Source organism: Orycteropus afer, unplaced genomic scaffold, assembly GCF_000298275.1.
Source record: "Orycteropus afer afer isolate SDZICR_OR568_19922 unplaced genomic scaffold, OryAfe1.0 scaffold00099, whole genome shotgun sequence".
Lineage (NCBI taxonomy): Eukaryota > Metazoa > Chordata > Mammalia > Tubulidentata > Orycteropodidae > Orycteropus > Orycteropus afer.
The window spans coordinates 5,059,461-5,086,278 of NW_006921686.1; the positions used below are offsets into that span (position 1 = coordinate 5,059,461).

General features: G+C 57.2%; 3 protein-coding genes across 3 annotated transcripts in view; all 3 read right to left on the bottom strand.

The window, feature by feature from the left end:
* Positions 1-1,196: 1,196 nt before the first annotated feature.
* APOE (apolipoprotein E) lies at positions 1,197-4,060 on the bottom strand. The gene is made up of 3 exons (XM_007942920.2): positions 3,997-4,060; positions 2,540-2,702; positions 1,197-1,914 (listed from the first exon to the last, which is right to left on the bottom strand). Exons 1-3 carry the CDS (start codon positions 4,037-4,039, stop codon positions 1,197-1,199), a joined length of 924 nt encoding a protein of 307 aa, XP_007941111.1. The 5' UTR covers positions 4,040-4,060.
* A 4,173-nt stretch (positions 4,061-8,233) lies between these two features.
* Positions 8,234-18,891, bottom strand: TOMM40 (translocase of outer mitochondrial membrane 40). Its single transcript, XM_007942921.1, has 9 exons — positions 18,618-18,891; positions 17,845-17,912; positions 17,324-17,416; positions 15,660-15,761; positions 15,474-15,579; positions 9,581-9,703; positions 9,394-9,470; positions 9,178-9,280; positions 8,234-8,373 (listed from the first exon to the last, which is right to left on the bottom strand). Exons 1-9 carry the CDS (start codon positions 18,889-18,891, stop codon positions 8,234-8,236), a joined length of 1,086 nt encoding a protein of 361 aa, XP_007941112.1.
* Positions 18,892-21,478: 2,587 nt separating this feature from the next.
* Positions 21,479-26,818, bottom strand: part of NECTIN2 (nectin cell adhesion molecule 2) — a 39,046-nt gene continuing 33,706 nt past the window's right edge. The window contains exons 7-9 of the mRNA XM_007943082.1: positions 23,158-23,221; positions 22,927-23,013; positions 21,479-21,745 (exon numbers count right to left, since the gene is read on the bottom strand). Of these exons, the coding sequence (XP_007941273.1) occupies positions 21,479-21,745; positions 22,927-23,013; positions 23,158-23,221 (418 nt within the window). The remainder of the gene's footprint in view (positions 21,746-22,926; positions 23,014-23,157; positions 23,222-26,818) is intronic.

The following is a 26,818-nucleotide window of genomic DNA, read 5'->3' on the forward strand; positions in this document are numbered from 1 at the left end:
AGACTGTCAAAATGGTCAGGTTTTGCTACATATATACTTTCCACGATGAAAAAATTTTGATGGGGATAATGTCAGATTAAAAAAGGAGCAGGCAGCAAAAAAAGCAGGGCCCCACCCCACCCCCTGCAGCAAGAGAAACTGTAGGGGGAGAGATAAAAGATAAGAGGCAGAGAAAAACAGGAAGCTGAGAAATGAAGCCTCTTGGGCCAGCAGGACAGACCTCGAGCCCTGGAGAGGGAGGGAGGGAGAATCAGATATGACTGCAGGGAGAGTGGGAAGAAAAATCTTGAATACAAGTAAGAATGGCTTCATAATAGTGACATTGGTCTCGGGTCATTTTGAGTTACAGCTGATGGAGCAGGTGTTAGAAAGATGGGGAAACTAAGGCTAAGGGGGTTTTTTTGTATTATTTTTTCTGGCCCAAGATCACACAGAGTCTAATGCAGCAGTAGTATTTCACCTCGGGCTGCATTTGTTCCAGAACTTCTGTCTTGAGACACAATGGAAAGAGAGGCAGTGAAGAGTTGCACACAGAAAGAAAAAAAAAAAAAAAGCTGGAATGGCTCGTCTTATTCTATTTATTTCCCAACAAAGCATTTTAAAAGCATGAAAAAGTGAGGGATGACCCCGAGTAGCCGAAAGAGTAGCCGAAACAGAAAAGACTCGTAAAGGACCAGACCAAACTGGTCGCGGCCCAGTTGGTTTCCATTCAAGGTGACCCCGTGTGTTAACCAGGCAGGGCTTTCTTTCTTGGCTGCAATCTTCACGGGAGCAGATCAGCGGGCCCTTCTGTGAGACCGCCAATCCGTAAGTGGATTGGAACTGGCAACCTTTAGGTTAGGAGTCCAGGGCAAACCAATTTGTCATCTCAGGTAGCTGTGAGCAAGGGACAGAAGAGGACCGGATAGGGAGAGTTCAAGAGAGAAATGGAGCCCAGGCAACACCGATCACTCCTGGAGTCCGACAAAGTGGGCCGGACCGGAAACCATGTGGCCAGTGGGGTAGGGAAAGGGAAACAGGTACAAGCGTGAGAAATCACACACATTGACAGCTGCTGTGAAGCTCGGTGGAACTTTATTAAGCTAAGGCCCTCCAGGAAGATAGCTGGGGCAGGAACAGGGCCTCCTGCTGACGGCGGGAAGGCAGGGGGCTCAGGGCAGGAGTGGGGCCCGCCAGGTGGCGCGTGTGGACTCTTTTCAGTGATTCTCACTGGGCTCAGCGCCAGCGTTGGCGCCCACCGCCTCCTGCACCTTCTGCACCAAGTTGGCCCACTGGCGCTGCATGTCTTCCACCAAGGGCTCAAACCAGCTCTTGAGGCGGGCCTGGAAGGCCTCCGCCTGGAGGCGCATCTGGGTGGCCTGTTCCTCCACCTTGGTGCGCACCTCTTCCATCTGCTCGCGCATCTCGTCCAGGCGATCCCGGGCCCGGCTGCCCACCTCTTCCAGCCGCCCGCGCAGCTGCTGGCCCCAGGCCTCGGCCCGCTCCCGCAGCGGCTTGCTGGCCAGGGTGCCCACAGTGGCGGCCCGCACGCGGCCCTGCTCCAGCAGCGGCCCCAGGTGCTCTCGGATGGCGCTCACGCTGCGCTCGGCGCCCTCGCGGGCCCCGGCCTGGTACACCGCCAGGCGCTTCTGCAGCTCCTCGGCGTCACGCAGCAGCCGCTTGCGCAGCTTGCGCAGGTGCGAGGCAAGGCGCGCGCGCAGCTCCTCTGTGTTCTGGCCCAGCACGGCCTGGGCCTCGCTGCGGTACTGGGCCAGGCGGCTGCGCACGTCTTCCATGTCGGCCGCCAGGCGCGCCTGCGCCGCCTGCAGCTCCTTGGTCAGGCGCGCCTGCGTCTGTTCTGCCACCGGGCCCAACTGGGTCTCCAGCTCGGACTTGTAGGCCGACACCTCCTTCATGGTCTCCTCCATGAGCACCCTGTGGGCGGAGGGGGCGGGAGAGGATGAGAGAGACAGGTGGGCACGTATGGAGAGAAATCCAGGGCCCAGGGGGCAAGACAGCCATGGAGGCAGAGACCCAAAGCCGGGAGAGGAGACAGGGAGAAAGCAGAGAAACGGAGACTGGGAAAGCAGCTCGCGGGGACAGTGCAGGAAAGCCAAGCTAGGAACAGGAAGTGTGTTGTTAGTTGCTATGGTGTCCTTTGGACTCATGGGGACCCCGTGTGTCACAGAGGAGAACTGCTCCGTGGGGTTTTCAAGGCTGGGACAGATCACCAGGCCTTTCTTCTGAGGTTTCTCTGGCTGGGTTCAAACCAACAATCTTTTGGTCAATGGTCCAGAATTTTAACCGTGCCACCCAGAGAGTCCTTAAGGACGGTGTAAGAGGCTGAGGTAGCATGACCGAGGTCAACCCAGAGAAACAGGGACATACCTTAGACAGGAACATACCTTAGACAGGAGACGAGAACTCAGATCAGAGAGCTGTCAAGGAAGGAGGTGGGGACGGAGAGACAAAGCAAGAACACAGAGACCCAACCCCCGTGGACTCAAGAGTCCGGAGGAGCCGGCCACCAGGAAGGTGTGGGGCCCGCCAGGTCACTCACTTCAGCTCCTGGGTGACCTGGACACCGCGAAGCTCCTCCTGAACCTCGTCCGACAGCGTCTGCACCCAGCGCAGGTAGTCCCAGAAGTGGCCCAGCGCCTGCTCCCAGGGCTGGCTGCCCTGCCACCCAGGGTGCACCTCGGGCTCCTCTTCGGCCTGGCATCCTGCAGGGAGCAAGGTCCGGCTCATTAGGACCATTCTGCCCCTCCCGCCCCTCCAGGTACCCAGTACCTGGTATTCAGTTGGAGCTCCACAAATGCTCACGGGCCTCTTTGGAGCATTGGTGTGCAGGGAGGGGTTGGAGGGCCACCCCGTCTGTTTAATCACCGGACAAGCACTGATTGAATGTCTTTGTGTGCTCCATGCCGGGCCACGTTGGGGGCAGGATAAGAATGTTGTTGTTATATGCCTGTCGAGTCGGACCCGACTCATAGTGACCCCTCCTTGGGTTTCCAAGGCAGTATCACTACGGAAGTAGATTGCCCAACCTTCCTTCCAAGGAGTGGCTGGTGGGTTTGAACCGCCAGCCTTCTGGTTAGCAGTCAAGTGCCTTAGGCACTATGCCACCAGGATAAGAATAACCGTCTCCAACTGGTGCTCTCTAGCCGTTAACTGCTTCATGGATACAGTAAAACCTGGGAAAGCTAGAACCTGTGTAAGACGGAAACTTGTCAGAGAAGGAAAACTCAAATATTTCCCACTAATGAAAAGTGAGGGAGCTCTGGTGGCGTAGTGACTAAGGCCCTTGACTGCTAACCAGAAGGCTGGCGGTTCAAACCCACCAGCCACTCGTCAGAAAGAAGGTTAGGCAATCTACTTCCGCAGTGATACTGCCTCGGAAACCCAAGGAGGGGTCGGAAACAACTCGACAGCACATAACAACAACAACAACAAATGGAAAGTGAGGGGTGAGGCATTTGGCTGTTAACCAGAAGGTTCGAGGTTCAAACCCTCCAACTGCCCCATGGGAGGAAAGTGAAGCAATCTACTTCTGTAAAGATTTACAGCCTTGGCAACCCTATGGGGGTCACAATGAGTCAGAACTGACTCAATGGCAGTGGGTTTACTGGAGAGCTACAGGGAAGGGGTAAGCCGCACCCTGTCAAAGGTGGAAAACTTTCAGGATCTGGAAAAATAAGGCAGTCCCGTCAAGTTCCGGCTCCCACAAGTTTTAATGTATAAAGTTGTCCTGACAACAGTGAGAGGCACTGCCACTGAGTCGATTCCGACTCATAGCGCGACCTTAGTTGGTCGAAAACGTTAGAGAGAGCGTCAGTATTAAGGATGGGGGAAGCCCAGGCCCACAGAGGTGAAAGGCCTCTTGGAACCTGTAAGCGTCAGAGACCGCCCAGACCCACGCCTGTCCTCACGGGGGAGACAGACCAGAATGGGCAAAGGGAAAAAGAGAAAGGTGGGCGGGGGAAGGGGAGGTGACCTGGGCGAGCCCCACCCCCATACCTGCCAGGAGGGAGACCACCAACACGGTCCACAGAACCTTCATCTTCCGGGCAGCGATTGGTCAGTCTGGGAAGAGAGACATGTCCATCAACAGCTCAGGCCCAGGGCCCTGCCCCCCCCCCCCGCCCCGATCTGCTACAGCCTAATCCAATCACAAACACCCCAGGAGCCCCACCATTGTCTAGATAAGCACCCCATTGTCTTCCCCTATCTCCCCATCCCAGGTCAGCTTCCAAAATTCCATCTCCCTCTCCCAGGGTTCAAATTCCACCCACCGCTACCCCGACGCCCGCCCTCGCCCCAGGTTCCATCCCAGTTCCAACCGGGCTTTCCTCCTTCTCCCCCACACGCTCGTCTTCAACTTCACATCTGTGTGCCTCTGCCACAGGTTAAGTCATCGAATCCTCCTTCAAACGGAGCATCTAGACACCCTGCCCCCTCAGGCCCTGTGGCCCCTCCCCCCATGCCGCACTGCTGCCCGGGCCACAGTAGGTGCTCAGTAAATGACAGTGACAATCAGTGGCATGTGTGGTGGCCTGCAGGTTTTGCCTGCAGGTCCGACTTCCTCCGCCCCCTCCTCAGCTGAGATGGCTGCCCCAGGCGTTGGCTGGTCCTCTTCTCTCCCTCAACGCATCCCCACCAGCTTTCTTGACCTTCCTTAGCTCTCTTCCCTGTCCCGGACTTTTTTTTCCTGAAGGCCAAGGCTCGTGGGGTCCCCAGACGCAGCCTCCCAGTGGCCCCTGAGTTGGTCCCAGTGCCCCCGACCCTGAGTCTCACCGGCTCCAGGGAAGAAAGGCCTTTGCTCTGCTCGGGCTGAGCAGGACTCCGGGAATCAGACTTGTCCAATTATAGGACTCTCCCCTGCCCCGCCCCGCCCCCAGGGCCAGGGCGGGCTGAGCCAGCCCCCAGTCACGAGGTGGGCTGGACCCACCCGCCCACCTACCCACTGGGAGGAGGAAGGGGGTGGGGCTTGGAGGCCCTGTGGCCTATGGCACCCCCAGCCCCCAGAGGGAGATGACGCCTCACCCAGTAACCCCGGCACCCTCCTCTATTCTGGAGGGCACCCCTTCTCCCTCCTGTGTGAATGAACAAAATTTGGGGAGGGGGCTGGTGGTGCTTTGATTTCACGATGCTGGGGGAAGAGGGCGTGAGGGCCTGGACATCTGGGGCTGAGGTAGGAGGAGGGTGGGGACTCGAACTCCTGAGTCTGGGGGAGTTTGGGGGCCAAACTCTTGGGAGTGAGGGAAGAGGTGTGTAGGGTCTTGGATTCTAAGGTCTGAGAGAGGACAAAGATTTTGAATTCCTGGGTCTGAGGACTGAGAGACTCTTGGGCCCAGAGACAGGAGAGGGCTGGAGTCTTGGACTCCTGGGTCTGAGGGCAGAGGGCTGTGCAAGTGGCCTCGTGGACAGCGACTGACCTGCTCTAACTTCACAGGGGGGAGAGCCACCATCCCCAGCTCAAGGCGAGGTCAGACTTGCCTCCTCTCCCACCTCTTTACCGATTAGGGCATCAGCCGCCCTCCCATGGCGCTCTTGTGGCTCTCCTGGGTTTGACACTTAGTTGCAATGGCCACACAGGACTCACAGACCATATTCACCATCATGGGGTTTATTGGGAAAGCGACTCAGGATCAGGAACGCTCAGGACACAGTTCCTTGGTTGGAACAGCTTTTAGTCTTGCCTGCAGGCAGGCCTCTCTCTGGTCCTCAGTCCCTTGGGCCTGGCCCCTGCCCTGCTTAGGCACGTTACAAAGTTCTTCAGCTCCCCCAACAATGAAGTGCGCTCAGGGACCCCACTCAGCTACTAAACCTCCTGCCCCGGACTGACCGACTCTAGCACTCCGTGGGCGGGAGGCCTACTGTAACCACTTTGCCTTGCAGGCCGGGAAGCCTCTGGCTGGTCTCCTGGCTCTGCTGCTGTGGTTTTTTGCTTCAGGAGGTCTTACGCTCTGTTACAGCTCCGTCCCCTGGGCCCACGTTTCAGCACAGGGACCCTTGGCCCAAAGGACACACTCCATTCCCGGCTCTTCTTTCTTGGTGAAGTTCCTCCCCCCCGCTTCCAACTCTGGGATGGCTTGTTTTAGGCAGGAGAGAAGAACTGACCATTCCGTTGTTAGGGTTCCATCCCTACAAGGATGCTATGCACTTTATTTGCATCATTAGCAAGCTGTCCAATCCCTCCGGGGGGCCACAAGCACCTTATTTGCATAGTCCCAAAGACCATATAACAGTGATCCATTGCACTACAAGAGGGCTGGGGGCTTAGACTCAGACCGAGAGAGGGGAGTTTGGGACTCCTGGCTCTGAGGGAGGCGGCAGGTGGCTAGAACAGAAATGGGGTAAGAGCAGTAGGGATCCAGTAAAGCGTCTACTGAAAACCTAGGCTGGGAGCAGAAACATGCATTTTAACCGTGGCACCACCTCTTCGGCCATGACCTTGGCCATGAGCCCCTCCCCGACTTTCCCCACTTGGGAAATGGAGACCCAGCACTTCCCTCCTGCACAGGCATTGTGGATCCCAGGAACCTCCCGGGATTCTGCCTTCTACAGGGCTTGAGAAGCGGACTCTGGAAGCAAACAGCTGGGGCTCAGAGTCTGGTCCCGTCAGTTGCCAGCTGTGTGACCTTGAGCAGATGACCTAGCTTCTCTGAGCATGAGTTTCTTCACCAATCAAGCCGGGGAAAAGAACTATAGCACTTTGGTGATGTAACATGTTCGTGTCCATTGTTACATGTTCACAGAGAACAGTCCTTGACTCCCAGTGGGTGCTGCAGTAGGGTACGCCGCTGGGAGGGGCCCCAGCGAGCAAACCGTGGCTGAGTAAATCCCAGCCGCTCCAGAGAAGCCTGAGGTTAGGAGCTGAGCCCAGCTGCCAAGCTGCAGAGAGAAGTGCAGCTGGGATCCATCCCCGGTTCTGTGAAGGGGTGGGGACACTGGATTTCGAGGTTCGGTTGGGCCAGGCCGAGTGCCTACTCCCAGGAACGGAGCCCCAGTGGCGGCCCAGGCCTGGGCCCTGCTAGCTCTGGCCTCAGAGACACTGGCAGGGAGGGGGTGAGACGGCTGGTCGGGGTAACTAGAGGTCATTCTGTGGCTCCCTCCTCCTCTCAGACTGAGGGGGAGCCCGCAGGGTTTCCGGTTCCCAGTCTGGAAAGGTGCGGGGTACGGCAGTTTACCCGAGGTCAAGTTGGCAAACCATGGGCTCCCCCTCCCCAGTCCTGACACCTCCCAACCGCCCTACCACCACCACCCAGGAGCCCTCAGCCAGCTCTCAGTAGGTGCTCGGATCTTTCTCGAAGCTACTGAGATCTACCTTCCTCCTAGAACAAATTCCAGTACCGTCATGTCCCGCACTGTTTGGAATCTGGGGAGCTCTGGGGTCCCAGCTCCCTGTCCCCAGCCCTGCCCTCAGTGACACCACCCCTGCTGCCTCCGTAAGCAGGGGCAAAGTCCCTTGCAGCCGCTCTGGCCTGGTCAAAGTGGGTGAATGACCTCCAGATCCGGCCACCTGGTGAGGAAGCCTGTGATGTTGGCCGTGGGGGGTCACGGGGGGCCACTGTGATCCAAGCCAGCACTTCCCCCTGGAGGTGGCCAGACGGCTGCCGCGGCGCAGCAAAGATCCCATACAACTGGTGACCTTGCCCAGCTCCGGGGCCACAGCCCCCTCTACTGGCAAGTCTTGGGAAAGGCAGGTGCACGGTGGCCTCAGAAGAGGGAAGGCACGCTCGGAAGGAAACCGAAGTGTCCCATCTCACTTTTTTTTCCCATGTATATTTTTTGTTGTTTTTCTTTTTTTCTGTAAAATGTCCCGGTTCTTCCATAACTTATAAACATGATTTAACCGAGGAGTGGCTGGGGAAAGGGCTGGGCGGCTGATGGGGGCAGGGAAGCCCCTCTTCCTGTGCCCCTGCGGGGGGCCGGGCACTGGGCCCTTGGGGAGATGGGGACGCCCCAAAACTCCTCCCTGAAGTCAGTCATCTGGCCGCCCCTGCCCCTCGCTTCCAGAATCCCTTCCAGGACCCTAGGCCCACGGAGCACCACCCCGGCGCTCAGAACCCTGAAGTGTCTCATCGTTCGACAACTCCTTCCTCAGCTGCTGGGGTGATGGGTTCCCTCCTTTCCGCTGCCCGCCCCCAGGCCCCGAGGAGGCAGGGAAGGGAGGGAGGGGGGCTCAGGTCTCCCCTCTGAGGCCGGGGGCGGGAGGGGCTGAGGAGGCAAGGCCTGGGGGTCAGCCCGGGACTCAGCCAATGGTGAGGCCAAAGCCGCACTGGAACTTGTTCTTGCGGTGATTGAGGAAAGCCCCGAGCGCCAGCGTCAGGGGCAGCGGGGGCAGCTTCTTCTCCAGCGTGGCACCAACGATCCAGTTGCTGTCCACGGAGCCTGCGGCAGAGGCGGGGTGAGAGGGGTGCAGGGTTCCCACGCGTCCCCGTGCACCCGCGCTCTGGGCCACCTCCGACACCAGCCAGGCCCCCGGGGCAGCCCTGAGTCCTGACCGCAACTGGCTCACTGACCCTCTTCCACCTCAGCGACCAGGCCCCCACGTTGCCCCCTTCCCTGCCACATCTGGCCTCCCGTCTCAGCCCCGCCCACACGAGGACAGGGGCTGGTCACCACTGTGTCCCCAGCACCAACACAGGGGTGAGCACAGAGCTGGTGCTGGAGGGGTGTCTGTCGAACGAGGGACCATGCCATCTGGGAACATGTACAGAGCCTTCTGATACAGTAAGCCTGTGAGCAGCTAGGGGGCCCCACTGCCCGGGAGGCCAGGGTCAAGAGGCATGCCCCCGACCAGAGGGAGTGTATCTCGGGACCTCAGCCCAGGCTGTGGGGGGTGTGGGTGGGCAGCCTGCCCCAGGGGGTTCTATAATCTGCGAGGCACCAAGACTGGACACCAGAGACCAGGACTAACAGCCACCAGCCTGGGCTGAGGTCTGGCACCTGGCTGTGGCCGTGTGACCTCAAGGACGGAACTGTGCGGTGACTGCTCGGTCCCTGCACAGCCCAAACACACCGCCCGACGCCCTGGGGTGGGACCCAGGCATGTTCACGCCTCATGAGCCTTCCGGGCAACGTGGAGGCTCACGCCAAGTCCCCACGCACTGCCCTGTGCGTCACTCCTGACCTGCACCCCCAATCCGAGCTGAGGCAGAGCTGTTTCCTACGCAGGGAGACGAAGGCCTGTACCTTTGAAGAGGAGGTTGGCTTTGGGCAGGTCCAGCTGGTACCCGAAGGAGACACTCGTGTCCTGCATCCTTGTGCTGGCCTCAAATTCCACGCCCACTTGCAGCTGGAGAGGATGGACACACAGAGGTAACTTCTGCACGGGGTGACTCCCAAGCACCCGGCCCCAGGCAACCCGAGCTCGGCACCACCCTCACAGCCGGTCCCCCAGCAGCTCACCTGGTCACTGGCTTTGTGGTAGTACGTCGCATGCATGCCAGCCTGACCCACCGTCACTGTCGCTAACCAGTTGTTCACTGTGAGTCAGGGAGGATGGGGCAGGTTACCAACCAAGTCAAGGACCTGTGACCCCGGCCCTCAGACCCAGGACTCCTGGCCCCACCTCCTGCCCCAGCCCTAGGCTTACACGTGTATTTCCCGGCTAGAGACATGACCGTGCCCTCCTCCCCCGGCCGTCGGTGGTAGACCAGCTCTCCGCCCAGGGCCAGACATGGCGTGATGCTCTGGAGGTAATGGGCCACGAGGATTCCTGGGGGGAGATGGGTGGGAGGTTTATCCTGGCTTGGTGGTCCATCTCCACCCAGCCAGGGGTCTGAGGTGGGTGCCCACCCTCCAGCCAGGGTGCGATGCCAGACTCCTGCTTCAGGAAGCCCACCGGGCTTGCCTGCACTGGCAGGCTCAGGCCACGCCCACTGCTCACTCCTAGCCCCTGGCTGAGCAGTCCCCACTGCTTGGGGGCTGCACCCCGGCCAGCCCTGGGCTAACTCTGTGACCCGTGGGACCTCACTGGTCTGCACAGCCCCTCGAGGCCAGCACTCAATGGACACCATTTACAGAGGTCACGGTGGCTGAGGGAGGCAAGGTCACTCACCCAGGGTCACACCACGTGTCAGGGGCAGACTCCAGGCCTCTACACCTCCCAAGCCCAGGCTCTGAACCACTCTGCCGCTGCGAGAGGCAGGAGAGTAGGGGCGTTAAGGGCACGTCCTGGGGCCGGATGGCAGGGTTCAGATCCCGGCCCCAGCACTTAGCAGTGGAGTGACCCGTGGGGCACTGAGTCCCTTCTGTCTGGTGTCCACAGGACCACCTCTGAGGGGTGACAGAGACAAAACAAAGGGCTGCAGCCCAGCACGTGGGGACAGCTCTGAGGCCCGTGTGCCTGCCTCTCCGGCCTGGGGCTGAGCTCGCCGAGCCCAGGGACCCAGCCAGATTCAGCCGCGGGTCTCCGGGGCCGAGGACAGTGAGTGGACGCGTGGTTTTATCTGAGTGAAGAGCCAAGAGGAAGGAGGCGGACAGACACACAGCGAGTGACTGTGGGCGACGGAAAGGGCGGCACCTAAGACCCCGGGCAGACACACTCTGAGGAACTATGGCCGCAAGGCAGGCAGGGACGTGGAGAGTCGGAGCACGGGAGAGAGGAATGAGGGCATGAGGCGTCGGTGGTGGGAGAAGCCCCCCAGACGGACCAGCAGCTCAGGCGAAGGGCCTTGGCCTGAGGCAGTGGGGCTGCCCACAGGGTTCCCTGCCCCGAGGTGGGAACCCCGATGGACCAGGCGGGGGGCAGGGCTCTCAGTGAGGGTGTTGGTGGCATCTCGTCAAGTGGCAGGATCACTGCAGGGCTGCAGCCGGTCCCTCCCTGATGGCTCCAAAGAGCCAACCGTGCCTCAATGAGGAAACGATACAAACCAGCCCACAACCACGCCTCCAGTCAGCGTCACCCTACACATTCAACTGAGAGAAACAGGTCCGCTAAGGGAGAAGCAGCTGAGGCCACATGAGACAGAGGCTTCGGCACAGGGTTTCGCCAACCTCCCTTCCTCGCCAGCTCCTGGGCCTGACCTGCCTCCCGTCCAGCTTCCTGGCCCAGTCTCACCGGTTCCAGGCCACCTCACTGAGCACACATGCCCCTATCCACCCCCTGCCCAGAACCTGTCCTGGCTGCCCGGTACCCTCCGTGCCTCCCACTGCAGCCACAAGGCGTGGGGCTCGGCCCCGGTCCCCCACACAGCCAGTCCCCCTCCCCAGGCTGCAGGAACCTGTGGGGCTGGCTCACCTGCTGGGGCTGGCTGGCTAAGCGTTTGCATCTACTTCCTGGACCTGCCCACCTCTCCCCCAGCAGCCCCTGGCTTGCCTCACCACAAGACCAACACAGACGGCCCCCTGGGTCTCCCGCTCCCACAGCTGCCCCTACAGTCGATGGGACAGGCAGCAGCCACAGGAGTGTGGGGGCCTTGTCAGCAGTCACCTCTCCTGTGGCTCCTCCCGGCCCCAGAGTCCTCCCTCGGCGCCCATCCTGTCCTCTGGGCCTGCGTCGCCCAGATGCCCTCTGACCCGTCCCCCCACTTCCAGCTCCCTAACGTGTCTGTCGGTGACACCCATCTGTGTCCACGGCCTGCACTCGACAGTGAGCCCCACACGGAGAGCAGCGGGTCCCAGCTGGCACGACCTCACCTCCTGCGGGCCACCAGGCAGCATCTGAAGACATCTGCGGCTGTCCCAACGGCGAGCGGACGCCCCTGGCCTCTCGTGGGCGTGGGCGGAGGCCAGGGGTCCTGCTCAACACCTTAAGCTGCATGGGACAGCCCTCCACAAAGAATGACCCGGCCCCAGACGTCAACAGTGTTGAGGCTGAGGTTGAGTGGTATTTCTTGAACCAGCACCTAGCACTTAACATTTCCAGGTGCTGTCAGGCTGGTTCCACCTCCCAGAGACCCCGCGCCTGACAGAAGCAAGCCCTGCCCGGTCCCACGCCAGCCCCACAACCGTGCCTGTTTGAGCCCAGCTCAGCAGCCACTGTCAATCCGCGTCACTGAGCCACTGTCAATCCGTGTCACTGAGGATCTTGCCCTTTTCCGCCGACCCGCTACTTTGTCAAGGGGCTCTGGTGGCACAGTGCCTAAGCATGAGACTGCTAACCAGAAGGTCGGCGGTTCAAACCCACTCAACAGAAGGAAGATGGGGCAACCTACTTCCATAAAGATTTATAGCCTTGGAAATGCAATGGGGGTCGTTAGGGGTCGGAAGCGACTGGACAGCAATGGTTCTGCTGTACCTAGCACATCCGTCTCCAGGGACCGCTCCCTCCTGATAAATCGACCAAAATGCGGGAGACAAAGCTTCACCACCCTCACTCCTAAGGAGCGTTCGGGCTGCGCTTCCTCCAAGACAGGGCTGCTCGTTCTTGTGGCCGTCCACGGCAATCAACTCTTCACCAACACCGTTCATTCAAATCCGTCAATTCTTCTTTGATCTTACTTCTTCCCAACAAATCATGGATGAAATTGCAAAGAATGGAAATTCCAGAGCACTTAACTGTACTCATGTGGAACCTGTATGTAGCTCAGGAAGCAGTCATTGAAACAGAGCAAGAGCACACCGCATGGTTTAAAATCAGGAAAGGTGTGCATCTGGGCTGCGTCCTCTCGCTGTAGTTATTCAACCTGTATGCCCAGCTAATGATCCAAGAAGCTAAACTATATGAAGAAGAATGCGTCATCTGGGTTGGAGGAAGACACATTAATTTATGATAAGCAGATAATAAACCGGGAAGCTATTGAAATTGTCAAGCGTTTTCATTTTACTCAGCTCCGCAATCAACACCCACGGAAAAGGCAGTCAGGAAATTAGACAATGTATCGGATCTGGGCAAATCTACCATAAAAAATCTCTTTATGGTACTAAAGCAAAGATGTCCCTTTGAGGACCGAGGGATGCCTGACCTAAGTCTTGGTTGTTTCAGTGGCTTCATTCACATGCATAAGTCTCCTACCCCCAAGTGTCACAAGAGACCACGGAGAACACGATGAGCTCAAACCCTTCCAAAAGAACAAAGGGAGTCAGAGGCCTGTCAGAGGCCGAGAGGCCTTGGGCACAGGGCAGAGAGGCCAGCCTAGGAAAGGCAGCCTCCCAGTTCTGCCTCCCAGACTGGCTGGGCCAGGGCGCAGAAGAGCAACCAGGGTCACTATGAGTTGCAAATCCGACTGGATGGCAGCGTTTTGTTTTTTTTTCCCCTAATGCCTGTGAAAGCTGGACAGATAAGAAGACCAAGTAAAACTGACGCCTTCAAACCACAGCGTTGGCAAAAGAACATGGAATACACCAGGACGGCCAGAAGCATGACAAATCTCTCGGCAGGAGGACGGCCAGAGTGCTCTGGAGCGAGGCTGTGAGGCTTCACCTCACGCTTCAGACAAGCTGTCTGTGGGGCCAGGCCAAGGAGGACATCACGCTCGGTTGAGGGTCAGCGGAGAAGGGGAGGACGCTCAGCGAGACGGACTGGCGCAGCGGCCGCGTCAACGGGCTCAAACCCAGCGAGGACGGAGGCCGGCACGGGAGCGGGCGGTGCTTCAGGGCTGCTCACGGGGTCCTACGCGTCGGAACCGACCTGACGGCCCCTCACAGCAGCAGCAGCACATGCTGGAACCCTGAGCCCTGCACCTGTGGACAGGAGTCGCTGGGCGGGGCGCATGCTTAAGCGCTCCACACCAGCTGAAAGGCTGATGGCCCGAGCCCGTCCGGGTACCTCGGCAGAAGCCTGGAGGTCTATTCTCCAAAGGCCAGAGTCTCAAAAACCCCATGGAGCAGTTCCACCCACACATGCGTCGCTGGAACGACCACAGGCAACTAACGGGCATGGCTCCGAATGGGACGTTACGCCAGTGAGGCCATACCAGGACAGAGCGGGCTTCGACCTAACCACTTCTGAGAAAGAAAAAGAGCACGTTTAGCACAGAAGCAAGGAAGCAGCTGTGGGGGAAGGCAGGTGCCAAGCAGAGAGCTCCAAGGAGCCCCAGAAGAACACTAGAGAAGTTGGACGAGGACTCACGCCACCCACCGCGGTGTCACGGCAGCCCTTGGAAACCCAGACACTCCCCTTCTCCCAGCTAGGGGAGCCCTTCCTCTGCCTTTTGCAGCTGTAAGGTGACACCTCCTCCGGGAAGCCCCCCTGGACTCCTCCAGGCAGAAGCAATGCCTCTCCCGGCCCTTGCAGGGACCCGGAGCAGCACCGGCTTCCCGCCTCCACACCTCGCCCCTGCTCTCTGCAGTCAGTGGGCGGCAGTGGGATACTCCAGCCCGGTGACCAGCAGCTCCATCGCTTCCAGGGCTCATTTCAGAACGCTGGAGCCGTCCTGCCTCCTCTCTCTGACCCTCCACGTGCCGTCCATCAGCAAATGGGAACTGGCTCCGCCTTCAAGCTACTTCCAGAAGCCAAGCACTCCTCAGCCCCCCGCTGCCCTGCCTCAGAATCCCTCTTAGTATGTCCTCCGAGAACCGGCACAAGCTGTCCTGTCAGTGAGCGGAGTCCCATGCCGTCCCTCCCCGGCTCAGCGCCTCCCGGAGAGGCTCTTCCAGGCCCTCTGGAATGTGGGCCCGTCTCAGGCACCTTTGTCACTTTGCAGCCACCGCCTTCCTTCGCGTTCCTTGAACTCCCCCGGCCTGAGCCTGCCCCAGGACCTTTGGGCCCACTCCCTGTGGCCACAGGGCTCCCTCCCTCCCCACCCCTTCAGTCTTCCTTCCAAAGTCACCCAAGGAACAGGCTGTGTCTGAGAAGGCCACCCACCCTGCCCCCATCACCTGATGCCTGTCCTCGTGGAATGGAAGCTTCCAGAGGCCCAGACTCAAGTCTACTTTGCTCGACACCGTACCGTTGGTGTGACGGCAACGGGCTTGATTCATTTTGTTCTATAGGCACTGAGGGTGCGGTGTTGAATGAAGCGTGTGACGCACACACAGGGTACGTGCTTGATAAATGCTTGTTAGATGACAGAGAGAAACCAAAGGAGGATGCCCACGGACACAGAAGGGGGCGGGAGAGGCGGGACAGAAGCACAGACGAGAGGGAGAGGGTCCCTGCTCCCACCTGACCCCAACAGGAACGATCACGACAGCCCCATCTCTCACTTCCGCCCTCCTTGGGGGCAGCACGCAGCCCTGGCCCGCCTGTGGCCTGCTGTGTGCTCCGTGGGCGCCCAGGGCCCCACGAGGAACAAGGACAAGAGCAGCCATGCAGACCTGGGTCCCGCCACATGCCTGGCATCTCGTGAAGCCTTTCACATGTACCAACTCAGAGAACCTCTATAGCCATCCTATGAGACAGCTCTAATAAGATGGAAAAGCTGAGCCCAGAGAAGTGGGGCAACTCACCTAAAGGCACACAGCAGTGGGGTTAGGCCTAACTTGCACTCTCACCCCCTAAACTCCGTCACCAGAGGTTCTGAAACGACCCCTCCCCCAGCCATTTCTCAGAAGACCCAGAGAAGCAGTTGGTTTGGAGCCCCCCCAAGCCCTGCACCACTTACCGGAGCCCACCAGGACATCAGGGTTCCCCAGGGTGACCGCCGCCGTGAAGTCAGAACCCCGGTACTCCCCGTCCACCTGCCAGTTCACGAACTTTGCCTGCTGCGTCTGTGGGGGACAGAGGCGGGTGTGAGAGCAGCCAGTGGGCAGGTGGCTGGGCGGGCAGCTGGCCAGAGGTCCCTCCTCACCTGGATGGCCATCTTGGACCTGAGGCCGGGGCCCAGCTGGTGAATGACCTGAGCGTTGAGGCTGCCGCTGTTGTCCATGTCACCCACCAGCACAGGAAACGCCTGCGGGGCAGAGGGCACGGTTAGAGGTCAGAGGGCCGGCACCCTGGAAGCACACGAGTGATGGGCCCAGGTGAGAAGGCTGGAGTCAGAAAGCCGCCGACTGGAATCCTTTCATGCAGGAAGCCCTCTCTTACCACCTGGGCTGCTCTGGGGTACCCTCCTAGGCTCCCACAGCCTTCATGCCCACAGCTGTTGAGTTGACTCTGACTCACAGCACCCTATAGGACAGGCAAGGACTGCCTCAGAGGTTTCCAAGATTATAAATCTTCACAGAAACAAAGCCGAAACCAAACCCTATGCCGCTGAGTAGATTCTGACTCATGGCGCCCCTACAGGACAGAGCGGAAATGTCCCGTAAGACTTCCAAGGCTGGAATCTCTACAGAAGCCCACTGCTTCATCCTTCTCCCACAGAATGGCTGGTGGGTTCCAACTGCTGACCCTTCAGTTAGTAGCCAAGCACTAACCACTGTGCCACCAGGGTCCTTCTGCAGCCTTTGGGCTCCGTTTCAGCTCTGAATTCTTCCTCTCTGGGGATAGGTCCAGCCCCGCCCCCTCCTCCCTGAGCTGTGAGCCCCTCGAGGGAGGGACAGGACTGTTTTGGTCACTGCTGTGCCCCCAGCACTGTCCAGCACAGGGCTGGGCACAGAATAGGATGCAATGAAGTTCTGTTGAATAAATGAACTGGAAGGGTTGATGCCACCGAGTCGACCCTAACTCCCGGTGCCTCGATGGGTGTCGGAGGAGAACTGGGCTCCGTGGAGTGTGGCTGCTTTTTCAGAAGGATGGCCAGGGCTTTCTTCTGAGGATCCTCTGTGGGCTTGAACCACCAACCTCTCAGCAACCAAGCACTTAGGCAGGACCCTAATTCAGTCCCTGTTCCTCTCACCTGTGTCCTGCCCCAGCCCCCAGTGTTGCCGCTCCTGCCCCTAACCCAGCCTCCATGTGACAGCCTGAAGGCTATTTCTAAGGCATAAAACCTGACCACAAATTTTCCTCGTTCAGATCTTCCCAGAGCTGCCCAATAATCTCTAGACAACATCCAAATGCCTAGTCTGGCATTCAACCAGAAAACCAAACCAAACTCACTGCTGTCAAGTAGGTTCTGACTCATAGAGACCCCTCCTTGGGTTTCTGAGGCAGTATCACTATGGAAGTAGATTGCCCAACCTTCCTTCCGAGGAGTGGCTGGTGGGTTTGAACCGCCAGCCTTCTGGTTAGCAGTCCAGTTCCTTAGGCACTGTGCCACCGGGGTGCTATCGCCAGCGCTGCCCACTTTGGGTCATCACTCTCCGATGCCAGAAAGGGTTGCTGTGGTCTCCCCGGTGTCCCTGCCAGCACCACCCAGCACAGGGCTGGGCACAGAGCAGGGGTTCGAGGGATGCCGCGGTATGTGGTCTGGAGGCAGTCCCCGTGTTCCAACATGCCTTAGAGAGACACCACCCCTAGCTCCCCACACCTCAACAGCTCTGACTTTCTCCTCCTCAGGAAGCCTCGGCATCTGGCTACACGTTTGTGCAAAGAAAGATACACTAAATGAATCAATGACAAAAGCCAGCTCACCTCTGTGGGACTCAGCTGCTTCGTCCCCACGTACGTGACCCCGAAGTGGTAGTTCGATTCCCCGATTGTGCTGAGGGCTACCGTGTGGTTCACCTGGGAGAAGAGGGGGAGGCTGTGGGCATGACACTGGGGCCCACCCCACCCCCAGCCTGGATGCAGGGTACATGCCAGCCTGCTTCCCCACTGAGGGAGACCAAAGGCAGTGTGTGTGGGGCCAAGAGACCAACACTAGAAGGCGTGGGCGTGGCCCGACTGGATCAGACCCTTGCAGAGAAAGGATGCACTGGGGGGAGGGGTCCTGCCTGGATGTTACTGGGGCAGGAGGAAGGTTATTTGTGGGTTCTGGATCCCCAAAGCCTACGTCAGCCCCTACTAAGCAGCAAGCCTGGCACTGTCTCGCTCAGTCTTTTCAAGCACCAAGGAGACCCAGCCCGACAAGGACAGGCAAGGGGGCTGTTTGTGCAGCTGCAGGGGGATGGCTGGGATGACCTCTGGAGGATAAGGGTACCAGGAAGGCTCACCTGGAAGTGGTTACTCAACCCTTTGTTGACTGTGAGTTTCACACCTTCCATCTGAATGGGAAACAGCTCTGGAGAAGAGAAATGCTGTCACTCGCCACTCCCCACACACCCACTCACATCCCCTCTGCCCCAGCTCTCTCTTAGCACAAGCAGAACGCCAGATAAAGCAGCCCAACCACATTCAGTGGAGGCAGTTCAGCCTAGCAGACAGGACCAGGCCTCTACCTGCAAGCGAACCCAAATGTCACCACCTACTACTATCTGTATGACTTAGCCCAGTCACTTTGTCTCTCTCTCTGTACATGAAGCTCAGCTGTAAGACCGTGATGCTCACCAGGCACAATGGTTGCAAAGATTTAAGAAATAAATGTGCAGCGACCGCTAAGGTTGCAGCTCCATCATCGTTACTGTAACAATGCTTTCAAGTCAGGATCCAGAAGCTTTGGGATCCACCCACACCATGACACCTTGCTGACACTGTGACCTTGGGCCTCAGTGCCTTCCCCAGTCACACGACGAGGCTGGCTTGGCTGATGCTGGGTGCCTAAGGCTTTTTCCTACTGCTTTGGCATAACACGCCAAGTTCCACCATTTGATGCCAGCGATCTACGTTCCAAACCTAGTGTTCCACCATTCGATCCCAACGTCAAGCCCTAACACCTGGTTAAACGATTCCAAAGCTTCACGCCAATTCCCAAGGTCCCCAATGACCTCCCTTTTCCCCGCCCCGAGATCCGGGCCATCACTCCCTGCCGGAGCCCCTCTCCCCTCACCCTTGCACTTCCGGTGGCACTCTTCGAACGTGCCCGGGTTTGGCAGGCAACCGCAGGCCCCATCGTCCGCGGCCCCCGTAGCGCTGGCCGCGGCGGCCCCGGGAGTCCGTTCCGAACCTCGCCCCGCGCTGGCCCCGGCGCCCAGGCTGCCCCCGAGAGGCGGCAGTGTAAAGCCTGGAGGCCCAGGCGGAGGCGGCGGTAGCCCCACGAGGGCGGGCGCAGGTGGCGGCGGCGGCCCAGCGGGCGGCGAGCTGGCAGCCAACACATTCCCCATGGTCGCCTGCGAGGGAGAGGTCAGAAGCCAGAGGTCAGGGCCCGGGCGCCCCGGGCCAGTCCCCAGCTAACCCCTTGCCCTGCTGCTGGCCCTGGTTCTCACTGGCGGCGGCGGCGCCTGCTCCCGGCCTGGGCTCCGCTCCCACCCCGTGCGCCACGCGCAACCGAACCCGCTGCCGCCGCCGCCGCCACCGTCGCTCCGCCCCGCCCATCCCATTGGTTCAGCGCACGCTGGGGTCCGCCCACTAGTCCAGGATCTGTCTTTTCTATTGGAATTTTGTACAGCAGTCCCACCCACCTTTTCCGAACGTCATTTTCTAATGGTCTGTGCTCGCAGGCAGGTCACAGCACACCTCCCTTCTCGTCCTATTGGCTCAGAGAATCCAAGCCTATTGGCTCATGACTCCGCGGGTTCGGGTGCTCTACTGCCATTGGCCTGTTCTGCACACTTTGCAACGCCCACTGACGCTCACCTCCCACCTCCTCATGAGGGGGTCCTTTCTTTTGACTCCGCCCCCCGGAAAGGTTACCCTGATGATTGGTCTGCTTTGGCCCTCGCCGCGTACTGATTGGCTCCAGCTGCCCCGAGGGCCCGCCCTGGCTACGTAATCACTCTGATGTGCTCATTGGCTAACGTGCCAGGTCGAAGGACATGGCTAAAGGTGGGTTGCACGGGAGAACTGTTAGGCAGCAAGGTCAGGCCTCCTGTCCCACCAGGCACCGCGGCAGAGGGGCAGCCCTCTGATCTGGAGTCGCCCCGAAACCCGGAAGTGCTGATCCTTCCCACAGTACCTTGAGAGAAAACCAGCCGGTTATGTGAACTCTTACCCTCGTTACCCACAATGCTCCGTTGCCTATCAACGCAAAAGGGGCCTTTGGCCCACCCCTTTTGCTTCCCATCATGCTTTGTGTCATCCTGTCACCGCAGTTTCTATCTTTGGCCCATTCATTCCCGTCCCATTACCCATCATGCCTCTGCCCCATTCATTCAGCTTGACTGCCCCCAGTGCCTTTGGCTCACTTCTGCCTGTTCATTTCCATCATTTTTCTGGCCCTTCTCCTTCAATTACCCATCAAGTTTTGGGTCTGTTAATTCCCGTCCATTACCCATCATGCCCGCGACCCCTATTTCTCCATTATTCATCACTCCGCCTTTGGCTCATTCATTCAGCTCCATTACCCACCATACCCTGGGCTGCTATCGCAACATTGTTCCTTATTTTGCCTTTGATCTATTCTTGTCGTTTACCCATCATCCCTAAGACTATCGCCCTTAATTACTGCTATTTCTATCCTCGTTCCGTTTATTTCTGTCCCTTACCCATTAGGCCGCTGGTGCACTGATCAATTCTCATTCTCCACCATTCCCTGGACTCCTTCCTTCCCTTCTCCCTCCTTTATCCATCTTCTGTGCATTTTGGCTCATTGCTCTCTCCGGTTTTTTTTTTTTTTCCTTCGTATCTCTCCAAAACCAAAACCAAACACTGCCATCAAATCGATTCTGACTCACAGCAACCCCCACTGGGTTTTCGAGGCTGTAAATCTTTACAGAACTAGATTGTCCCATCTTCCTTTTGTGGGCGGCTGCTGGGTTTTAACTAGACTTTCTGGTTAGCAGCCAAATGCCTTAACCACTACGCCACCAGAGCTCCTATGTATTTCTGACCCTCTGTTGCGATCTGTAAGGCATCTTGACTTCCAGCCCACCATTCCTTTTCTTACCCTCAAGCCCTGGGCCTCTATGCATTGCCCATCATGCCCCACCCTGATCCCCTTCACATCCCACAGAAAACAAGACCAGGTCAAAGTATAAACGCATTTTGTAGGAAAGGCTAGTGTACAAAACAGGATCAGGTTCCCTACCCCCAACCCGAGTGACTTCACTTTGCCCTGAAGGGGATGTCTGGGTCCCTATCCCACTGCGTAGGGGTAAAGGACTCAGTAGTCTCCGAGGTAACAGCAAATTCTTCTCCCAAGGCTGGGGTCGTCAAGGCACTCTCTGCTGGGGCTCACCCCATCTAGTCCTCGGTTGAGGCTCTATGTCCCTTACACAGGCGTGGGGTGGGGCTCAGCGAAGGGTCTGGATCCTGGGACTCCTGCCTGCAGGAGGGAGGAGATGGAAGCTCTGCCTTGGGCTGGGGAATCCCTTCCCTTGCCTCCTTCGGAGATCGGAGATCGGACGGGGCAGCCGGGGGAGAAGGCGAGTGGGGCTCTGCTGCCTGGAGGGCTCAGGTCTGAGCAGCAGGAAGCCCACCCCAGCAGAGCTGTTGGGAGTTTACTGCCTGAGGACCAATCAGAGGCTGGGGTCTTCTCTGGGATAGTGGGGGAGTCTGGAGAGGTCAGTGGGGAGGTGAGAGGTATGTTCTAAGGTCTTATCCTTGAGGGGAGTCCTTGGGTCAAAGGTGGTACAGAAACATACCCTCCTGACCTCACGAGATGAAATGACCAGCTTTCCCTTGTCACAGCAGGTTTCTCTGGGTCTTTGGACCCACCAAAGTCGAAGTCACACATGAGATGCACGTGTGTTAACTGACAGGGGCCTGGCCAGAGATCAGGGGGCACTAGATCCCAGGTAGGAGGCAGAGAGATCAGACATACATGGCCCGGGACATGACAAACCCTTTGCCCTGGTAGGACTCGGAGGGGCTGCTATAGGACAGGGCGTCGTAGATGGGGTTCATCTTGTCCAGATAGTCCCCCTCCTCCTCCTCTTCCTCTTCTAAGTCCAATGAAACCCCTTCCACAGCAGGAGACCCTGGGGGCCCCAGAATGGGGGGCGCACGGCTTGTGGCCCCCAGGAGCAGAGGCCCGGAGCGCTCTTCCAAGGTGGGCAGTTCATGGTATCGAGGCATTTCCTGGGAGCGGGGAGGAAGTGAGAGCCGAAGGTCACCTCCTGAGCAAGAGGAAGAACCCCTAAATCCTGACCACTTCTTCCCATGACCTGATCTCATCCCTTATCCCCCTTCGCCCCTTGTCCCCAGGGTCGGTACTGCACTGGGACGGTCATACAGTTCATCCCTAATACAAGGCCCAGATGTGGACGTCACCTTGTCAATCCTGGGCTGCTCCTTGGTCGCTTGGTCCCTGACCCCAAGTCTTTCCCCCATGAACTTCAAACTCAGTTTTGACTTCAACTACTTAACCTTGAGTCCTAAATAGCCCCTTGATCCTGGATGTGTCTCGACTGGGCCTGGTTTTGAGTGGGTGGGCAGCTGGATAGAGTTGTTCTCCATGAGGAGACTGGTAATCACCTCCATGGTGGGATCTACAGAAGCAGCTGAGTAGTTGCCTTAGGGACGTGGTCGCTTCCAGTATGTAAGGAGAAGACTTGAGCAAGGTCTCGGAGCTCTTTGGCACGCTTGGACCCTGCATGTACCAGAGTCTTCATTCGGCAGCCTGCCACATTTCCTGCTGCTTCTGGGACTGTCTCTGGACTTGAACTAGTGGCCTGTCATGTTGTTGGGTAATCTTAGGGCTGTGCCATTTTATTTGTCGACCTTGAGTTTGTCAGCCTCAGCAGCCAGCAGCTGCTTGAGTTAAGAGAAGCCTCCAGCTTCAGTGGGCAGGGAGCAAGAGGCAGAGCTGAAGCCCAAGGTCAAGAGTGTTTCATTCAGCCACTAGAGCAGGCACTTGGAACTTGGACTTCTAGCCTTCTAAACTGTAAGAGAATAAATCCTTTATTTCTTCAAGCTACCCACTTGTGATGTACTTGATACAGTAGCACTGGAGACCCAAACAACCACTGAGGGGAGTGCCTGTATCTGTCTCGTCCCAGCTCCTAGCATAGTATCTGGCAAATGTAGATACTCAACCAAGCCTCCCTGACCACATGGCCTTTAAACTCTAATCTCGTGCCTTTTCAGTGCTACCTGCTACCTCTGAATCCTGAACACATGTCTGTGCTCCAAGCTCTGACCAGAGACACAGCCCTAACCTTGAGTTATGACCTCTAGTCCTTGACCTCTTATGTCAGGGCCTGACTCCCAGCCCTGAAGATCCAAATCCCAAACCCACCCTTGTCCTGCCAAGTTCATACCTGCTCAGCACACGAGATGCCGGCATCAAAGTAGGGGGTCTTGAGCGGGCTGTGCTCTGACGCCCCCAGAGTGAAGAGTTGGGAGGGCTGCCATGGAGCAAGAGGGACAAGTCAGGACCCCCCACCTCCACAGCTAGCTCTCCCCAGCAGGCCCCCCTCCCAGCCCTGGCCACAGTAGACAAAGTGGGGTGTGGAAGTAGGGGCAGGCTGGGCTCCAGGGGAAGTGCTCACCATCTCCGGCTCTTCCAGCTTCGCCTTTGGGGTCGGAGGCTTGTATGAGGGTGGACCCTCCAGGCTGTGGGGGAGGAGGAAGGTCAAGTGGAGGCCTCCTGCCTCCAGGTCAGTGCACATGCAGATCCATCTGCCTGCAACTTTCTTTCCATCCCACCCTACCCCATCTGGCGAACTCCTACTCATTCCACAAATCCCTCTTCTTCCAGGAAGCCCTCTTGATTCTCCTGACTGATCAGGAATCCCTATCAAATGGTCACATCTACCCTGTACTTCTCCCTTGGGACACTTACTGAGTTTGTATTTGAAATAGTATTTATAATATTGGTCAACTACTGTACCCCGTTGGGAGCTCTGTGAAGGAAGGAATGAGGTCTGGGTTGTCAATATTAGGTCCCCAGAGTCCACCATGAGGAGTTTGATAAGTATTTGTTGAAAGACAGCGAGAGAATGAAAAGTCCTTTCCTGACCCCCAAGCTTAGGTTAAACCCCTCACTCTACACACCCGCAGTCCAAAGCATCCTGTACATACACTGATAGAAGGTGATCGTGTTGGTGGTGGTTAGCACCACCAAGTTGGCCCTGAGTCAAGGCAAATCCCACGTCCCAGGGAACGAAAGGCTGCCCAGCCAGTGCCATCCCCAAGGCTGGTTGTGAATCAGACCATTGTCATGCACAGCGTTTTCATGGGCTAATTTTTGGAAGTGCATCACCAGGCGTTTCTTCCTCATCTGCCTCAGTCTGGACGCTCCATTGAAACCTGTCAGCATCCCAGCAAGACAGTCTCCACTGACGGATGGGCGTGGCTGCACACGAGATGCCCTGGCTGGTAATCACGCTCCGGTCTCTGCAGCGCAGAGAGCAGTGAATTTCTTCATATGGTCCTTTTAGGAATAGTCTTATAGTGCCCACCAAATGGCTGGAGAGGTTATGCAAATAAGGTGTGTGAAACCCTACTGAGCGGATTGGTCAGTTGTGCCAGCCTGCTAGGCTTAAAATGAGGTGGAAAGGGGAAACCTGACTACCACCAAGAAGAAGGGATGGGAGCAGAGTATGTCCTTTGGACCCAGGATCTCTGTGCTGGGGACCTCCTAGACCCAGGAGACAGAAGGCGTGAGATGGTGAGAAGCAGTGGCAGAGAATCAGTGGCGGCAGAACCAGGAGACACGCAGGAGACGCACAGTGGGCTTCTGGACCCACAGAGGAAGAATGCTGAGGGCCTTCAGTGTCTTGCTGGTGGAGTGAGGTGCCTCTGGGTGGAACTTCCTGGTGGAACTAAAGAGCTTTGCAGCACTTGCCAGAGCAGGGCAGAGGCTGGGCCAGCCCAAGAGGTCCTGTGGGTATGGCTGAGAAGAAGTGCGTCCTGAGTCTTTCCTGATCCCAAATGGTACCTGTTACTTCCCTAATAAACCCCATAAGTGTCAGTATGGTCTGTGACTTCTGTGTGGCTGTTGCAACACACGATTGAACACAACAGGAGTAGAGACAGACGCGGAGCAGATGGTTCGTGTCAGAATTGGTAAAAAGATTGGAGAGAGGAGGCTATCTGACCTCTGCTGATAGGAATCAGCCTTGGGCTGCTAATCTTCATCCTCCTCCCCTCTGTGAAGTTAGTTGAGGAAGTCTGGCTGCCCCCACACCCAGGCCATTTTAATGTCTCCCATGTAGAAGGTGAGAACTCTACCACTGAACCACCACTGCCCCCGAAGGGTGCTTACTATGCCTTTAATCCCTACCTCAGATGGCCCTTCCTCCAGGAAGCCGTCCCTGACTGCCCTGGCCTCTCACACCCCCCTCAGCTGCCCTATCCCATCCCTGACTGTGCTGGGCTGTCACTCTCTGGGGACTAGTCTGTCTCCTCTTGTTGACTATGAGCCCAGGCGGGAAGGGTCAGGGTTGTCTCAGGCACCACTGGGTCCCCACACCAAACTGGGCACAGAGAAGGAGATCGTTAGGAAGTTGGAGGTTTGAATTGACTAGGCGGTTAAGACAGTGGTTCACACACTCCCCTGTGCATCAGAAGAATGTAGGAAACTTGTTATAAATACAGATTCTGAGCCCTTCTTGTAAATATTCTGATTCACAGGTCTGGAGAAAGCTTTTTTTTTTTTTTTTAAATTGTGATTTGGGTGGAAGTTTACAGAGGAACTTCATTTTCCATACAGCAGCTCATATACACTTTGTCTTATGACACTGACTGTAATTTCCCACAATGCAACAGCTCCCCTCCCACTTCCTCCCCATGGTTGCCTCTTCCCTGTGTCCTTCCCTCCATGCACTCCTGCCCCCCGAGCATACACAGCCCTTCTATTCTCCCATGATTGATCTCTCCAAGGAGTGTATCTACCTAATGTAAATGCTCAGCTCATATGCCTGTCTTTTTGTTTGGCTGGAAGCCACAGGAGTGGGTTCAATTCCAGACCTGAAGGGCAGCTAGGGGCCATAGTCTCAGTGGTTCCATCAGGCTCTACCAGACCAGCAAACCTGGTCCCTTTTTTTTTTTTTTTTAAATGATTTGAGTTTTGTTACACATTGTTCTCCCTCTCTATCCAGGATCTCCTACATGGATCCCCCTCTGAGTGGTTGACGGTGGTAGCTGGGCACCATCTAGTTCTTCTGTCTCATAGTCGTACAGGCTGAGGATCGCATGGTGTACCAGTCACTTGGACTAATTGTTTCCATGTATCTTTGGTTTTCTTCATTCTTCTTTGCTCTGGACGAGGAGAGACCCTTTGTTGCATCTCAATGGCAGCTTGCAAGCTTTTAAGATCCCCATTGTTATTCGCCAAAGTAAGATGTGGAACAATGTTTTGTGTAGTACTTACGCCAACTGAGCTTGATGTCCCCTGAGACTATGGTCCTGAGCCCACAGGTCCAACTCCTCGCTCAGCTGGCGTAACGTACTACACAAAACAATGTTTTTAACAAGTATTTCTCCAGTGGGTGGTGTTATCTGAGAAACATCTGGCCACAAAAAACTGGCTTGCCGGGTGCATTTCAGCAAGTGATTTCAGGGGTCCCTGAATTTCCTCTTCAACAGAATGGTCATTAGCTTCCTCCGAGAATTATATTTCCGTGATATATTTACTGATGGAGACCCTTTAAAAATGTTTGCCTCACTGCTGAGTCCCTAACCCCCAAGGGCCTGGCCAGGAATGAGCACTGAGTATCTGTTGACTTATCACTGAACGAATCTTTTGTGAGGTCACACATGTAACTTGCACCTCACTGAACCTGGTACATAAGTCCCCTATTCAGAGAGGGCGCTGGTGGTGTAGTGCCTAAGGCATCTGACTGTTAACCAGAAGGCTGGGGATTCAAAGCCACCAGCCACTCCTTGGAAGGAAGGCTGGGCCGTCTACTTCCTTAGTGATATCACCTCGGAAACCCAAGGAGGTGTCACTATGAGTCCGATCCAACTTGACGACAATGCGTTTTGCATTTTTTTTTTTTTTTTGCGAGGTATTCAGAGAAGTAGGAGCTCTGGTAGTGTAGTGCCTAAGGCATCTGACTGCCAACCAGGATGCTGGCGGCTCAGACCCACCAGCCACTCCTCGGAAGGAAGATGGGGCAATCTACTTCCGTAGTGATGTTGTTGTTGTTGTTATATGCCGGGGAGTCAGCCCTGACTCATAGCGACCCCTCCTTGGGTTTCCGAGGC

Bases quoted from the DNA above. Each gene is read 5' to 3' on its own strand.
- APOE (XM_007942920.2), bottom strand. From the start codon at position 4,039: ATGAAGGTTCTGTGGACCGTGTTGGTGGTCTCCCTCCTGGCAG. The intron at 2,703-3,996 runs GTATGGGGGTGG...TGCTCCCTGCAG, and splicing joins GGTGGTCTCCCTCCTGGCAG to GATGCCAGGCCGAAGAGGAG. The intron at 1,915-2,539 runs GTGAGTGACCTG...CTCCGCCCACAG, and splicing joins CAGGTCACCCAGGAGCTGAA to GGTGCTCATGGAGGAGACCA.
- TOMM40 (XM_007942921.1), bottom strand. From the start codon at position 18,891: ATGGGGAATGTGTTGGCTGCCAGCTCGCCGCCCGCTGGGCCGCCGCCG. The intron at 9,704-15,473 runs GTAAGTGGTGCA...ATCTCCCCCCAG, and splicing joins TGATGTCCTGGTGGGCTCCG to GAATCCTCGTGGCCCATTAC. The intron at 9,471-9,580 runs GTAAGCCTAGGG...CCTGACTCACAG, and splicing joins TCTAGCCGGGAAATACACGT to TGAACAACTGGTTAGCGACA.